This window comes from Cornus florida, unplaced genomic scaffold, assembly GCF_030987335.1.
Source record: "Cornus florida cultivar Cherokee Brave unplaced genomic scaffold, ASM3098733v1 CherokeeBrave_3.0.0_Hap2_Chr09, whole genome shotgun sequence".
In the NCBI taxonomy this organism is placed as follows: Eukaryota; Viridiplantae; Streptophyta; class Magnoliopsida; order Cornales; family Cornaceae; genus Cornus; species Cornus florida.
In genome coordinates, this window is record NW_026775579.1 from 79,142,407 (window position 1) to 79,147,098 (window position 4,692).

At 31.6% G+C, this 4,692-nt stretch overlaps 1 protein-coding gene across 1 annotated transcript; it reads right to left on the bottom strand.

The window, feature by feature from the left end:
• Window positions 1-266: 266 nt before the first annotated feature.
• Window positions 267-3,991, bottom strand: LOC132274525 (two-component response regulator ORR9-like). The gene is made up of 5 exons (XM_059775817.1): window positions 3,416-3,991; window positions 3,080-3,210; window positions 1,513-1,596; window positions 829-896; window positions 267-682 (listed from the first exon to the last, which is right to left on the bottom strand). The coding sequence occupies exons 1-5, from the start codon at window positions 3,573-3,575 to the stop codon at window positions 397-399; spliced, it is 729 nt and encodes a 242-aa protein (XP_059631800.1). The 5' UTR covers window positions 3,576-3,991; the 3' UTR covers window positions 267-396.
• Window positions 3,992-4,692: the final 701 nt, after the last annotated feature.

Below are 4,692 nucleotides of genomic sequence, written 5' to 3' on the forward strand. Positions count from 1 at the left end.
AGTGTACAAGTACACCTTAGCCCAACCTCGCAAATTTAATTTGAGGATATTTTAGTATATTTCGTACTTATTATGTAATGCGAACCCACTCACCGATTTTAAACATGGTAAAGTTTCTTTAACTCATGAGCGTAACCCTTATTTTTGAATGAATCAAGTAAAATCCGTGTGTTTTTAATTGTATATTTGATCTATTTTCTGTGACGTTTTGGAACACAATGGTAGTATATATAGATAGAGGATACTACATAGAGAATATATGCATGTACTCCCAGAAAGCTTTGCCATATTATAGTATGAAACTGTAGTGTTAATCAAGTCAATACAAAAAGATGGTACACTAGCCATGCATATATATATATATATATATAGTATATGTAACAAAACCTCAAAATGTTAGTTGTAACACATCAATTCTTTCATTTTATGTCTTCTCTCTGAGGATTGATCTGGAGAAATTGCCTTCCTCTTGTTAGCATTGTTGCCACTTTTATCGTTATTGTTGTTGCTGCTGTTATTGTTGTTGTGGTTCTTCGGTTTGTTTTCGTTGTCAACGATATTATTGTTGTCGATGATTTTACAACAATTGTCAAGAGGCTTTATGAGGTGAGATTGAAGCTTCCTCAAGTCTGATAGTTGAACTGGTTTTAACAAGAACTCTTCTGCTCCTCCTTCCAAACACCTAGTAAAATCATGCGTTTATTGTTAGAGTAATATAAAGTGTGTGTGACAACATTAATTTAATATCACACCATATTGTAAACCAATATTTGAAAATTAGAAAATAATAATAATTAAAAGCTAGGGACAAAGGCAAAGATGGTTTACATATTGATTCTAGAAGGTACATTCTCTGATGACATGACCACCACCGGTATGTCTTTCCAAGAAGATCCCTGCAAGCATATGACTTTTGTGAGGAGGGAGGGAAACAAATATAAGAAGAAAATAATAATATTAATTATTATTATTATTATTATTATTATTATTCAGGCAGTGACTACTAATTTCTCTCACAAATTAAAAATTTAGTCTACATTGTCTCCTAAATATTGATAAACAAAAAAATTTGAAGAAAAATGTTATATCAGTCAAAAAGAAGGGCTCGGCGCTCCATCTAATACAGTAAAAACCCTGAATGGGTCCTACTGCATCGGAGGTTGTGATGATTAGTTATTTGGGTAAGTATAGCACGAATCTAATTATATAAATATAATTGCATATTCATAGTCTATAAGACACAAAAATTAATACATTTTATGTGAAATATATTAGGGATGGAAATCTGAAATATGGGCAGTAATGAGAAAGGCAAAATTAATGCGCATTATATATGGTATAATATTCCTCTTCATTGGACATCAAATAACACTTGCAATGTTCAGATTCAAACCAAAAAAAAAGTATTTCATCATTTGAACTACTCAAATTCGTGAAAGCAAGTAAACACACACACACACATATCTATATATATATATATCATGTAATAAGTGTTGGTTTGTGGTAGTTGACCTTGACTCTTTTGAGCAAATCATAACCGCTCATCCCTGGCATACTGTAATCTGTCATGATTAAGTTGACTTTGGACCCATGCACCTGCAAATTCAGATAATAATTAAAATTTTACAATGATTTCTCTAATTACCAAAAATAATAATAATAATAATTAAATTTATCTAAAATTCTCTGATGAACTTAATCAAAACAATATCAATTACTAGAAATCATAGATAAACAATACTACACAGAGTCACACACACAGGTAATGCACGTCTTCCTTAATTTCCGAGAATTCACTACTCTTGAAGATGTACTACTACCATTTATAGAATATTATTAAAACCATTTATAGAATATTATTACAAGTTGTTGTACTCAATAAATTAATATATAGTACATAGATACGAGGGAATTTTGTAGCGCCATAATTGTTGATACATATATATATATATGTGTGTGTGTGTGTGTGTGACTTGTAAATAGTGGATACAATTAACCAGTTGGTATCTTCAAAATCATAAAGCTAAGGTCTTATGATCGAATTATGACATGGGTACTATATACTCAAATACATTTCAGAAAACATACACTGATGTACCCTGAAATGCCTGGTACCTTTAAATATTCTCCTCGGTCCTTCAACCTCTATTATACGGCACATTTACTACTATATATATATATATATTATATATACTGTATATAAATGTATCTATTGTACATGTTTCCTAGTACATGTATAGGGATGTGTGCTTGCATGTACGTACATGCAACAATATTGCGAGTCCAAAAAAAATGATTGACAATTGAAGATGAGTTTTCACATTCCTCTCATGTTTTGAAGGATCTGCCTCTCTGTCTCTCTCTCTCTCTAACTTTATATATTAATCACAATTTGAAATATTAATTTTCTTAGTTTGTATGAATTATTCAAATCAATACATAAATGGTGTTTAGTTATTCGTCAACCCTCAATCATGGCATGACTTTTCTGTATCATATGCTCAACTTCATCATCATATCAAGACGTTTCGGATTAGTTTTATTAGTGTTACATGCAAAAAATATTCGGAATAAAAATTTTTGCACATGCAAAAATAAGACTGCGTATATCTAATCCTAACTCTCTCAGATCTCATAATGGGCAGCCCTCAACCTAAGAAAAATGGTCAAAAGCTTCGAATTAAGACATCATAAAAGTTAAAGGTAATAAATATGTATGTGTGTGTATATATATATATATATATATAGATATAAGCAATACAAATTAATATATATTATGTATGTATGTAAACATATATATAAGCAGCAAGAAATATAAGAATAATTAGTCTGTATAATGAGAGTCAGGTGCTTAATTTTTTCCCAACAAAAAAACGAAAAAGAAAACTAGACCAAGTACTAAATGTAAAGTAGCAAAAAGAGAGAAAAGAAAAGTTGTCATTTATTATAAAAATAAGGCAAATTTTTGAGACAGAAAACAAGATTCTGAGAAAAGAAAGCCATCAAATAGGGGGAAAAAAAAAAAATGATGACAAGAGAAATTAAGATGAAATTAATTGAAGAGAGAGAGCACTCTCACCTCTTGTTGTGATTGTTTGGATGAACAAGATGTACAAGTAGTAGTATCAGTAGCACTTTTAGAATCACTGTCTGTGTTATCAAGCAATCCCAAGTACTCCAAAGCTTTATTCCCGGATTCCACACAAGTCACTGCAAGAGAGAGAGAGCCTATAATTAGTCACAATAAATAACATCTAAAAATTTGTGTGTATGTGTGTGTGTTTTTGTGTGTGTGTGTGTGAGAGAGAGAGAGAGCCCATTATTAGTCACAATAAATAACATCTGAAAATGCCCTTCAACTTGGAAATTGATAATCAAACATGAAACTATGTGTGTGTGTATATATATAGTACACCTTGGTATGAAGAAACAGTGAGGAGTCTCTCCAAGAGCTTTCTGTCAATGAGACTATCATCCACTGCCAACACATGAAAGTGCTGTTTTTCATGCTGCTGCTGCTGCTGCTGTTGTTGTTGTTGTTGTTGGGAGACTTGAATTTCTGATTCCAAATCCATTAGCCAAGAGAGAACTTTCAACAAAGACCCTTCAAAATTTTCAAGTGTTGCTTGCACTATCTATGATTCTTTGTATCACCTGCTGATATATGTGTGTGTGTGTGTGTATATATATATATATATATGTCTTATTTAGATGAGTGAGAGAGAGAGAGAGAGAGAGGGGTATGTATATATTGGGATGTTGGTGTGGTGTCTCTGAGTTTTTATTGAGTAGATGAGAAGCAAACACGAGAAGATGGAGTTCTGTGAATTTTACTTTTCTTTTTTCAATGTAATCTCTCACTAGATTCTCTAAACTAGACACCGCGTTGGTACAACTACTGATGATGGCATGCTTCCTTCCCACTGTGGGGTCCCTCTCAACTTTCTCTCTCTAGCTCTCAACTTTCTCTCTCTACTTTTTTTTATGTTTTTTTCTTTGTTGGGGTTGATTGCCAAAGGATTTAGGATGGATTTGTCAAGGGAAAATCCGGAGATCTTTGTTCACATTTTGTCTACATAATCTGGAGTTGAATTTTGGGGACTGGATAGAAGACTTTGAAAAAGTGATTAACTGATTAAACTAATTAAGATTTTGTTGTAATTTTTTTTTATTTATAAAAGATTTGGTATATCTATCTCTCATCACCATTTCACTCTTGTGATTTTTCTAATATATGGGTGATTCAAACTGGTTTTTGCATGCCAGAAGTCGGTTTGGTGAAGTTTTGTCTCAACCCCAACTAACTCATGACTAGGATTACTTTTCAATATGTAACACATTATTGAGTAATGCTATTAACTAAGTTTTAGAATCACGAGCTCTTCCTATCTAATTGATAAATTTAAAAATATATTAAATAATTTATTTTATTTTTACAAAATGTAAAAAGCTATTGAGTGTGTAAATGTGAAAAGTTTATAATTTTTATCACGAACTCATATGACTGAAGACATGTTCGCTCTTGAACTGCAGTCTCATTCATTAAATCTATTGATAATAATTTTATTAAACATATTTAGTGGATAAGGGTGTCATTCAATTTCAATCCCACAATGACACAAACCTAATCTCTAATATTTTCAAAAGTGATTACTTCGAGACTCGAACTTATGCCAGCGATATTGATCTAAC

Coding starts and splice junctions, on each gene's coding strand:
- LOC132274525 (XM_059775817.1), bottom strand. CDS start 3,575: ATGGATTTGGAATCAGAAATTCAAGTCTCCCAACAACAACAACAACAA. Junction 897..1,512: donor ATTTGCTCAAAAGAGTCAAG/GTCAACTACCAC, acceptor ATATGCTTGCAG/GGATCTTCTTGGAAAGACAT. Junction 683..828: donor GTACCTTCTAGAATCAATAT/GTAAACCATCTT, acceptor TGATTTTACTAG/GTGTTTGGAAGGAGGAGCAG.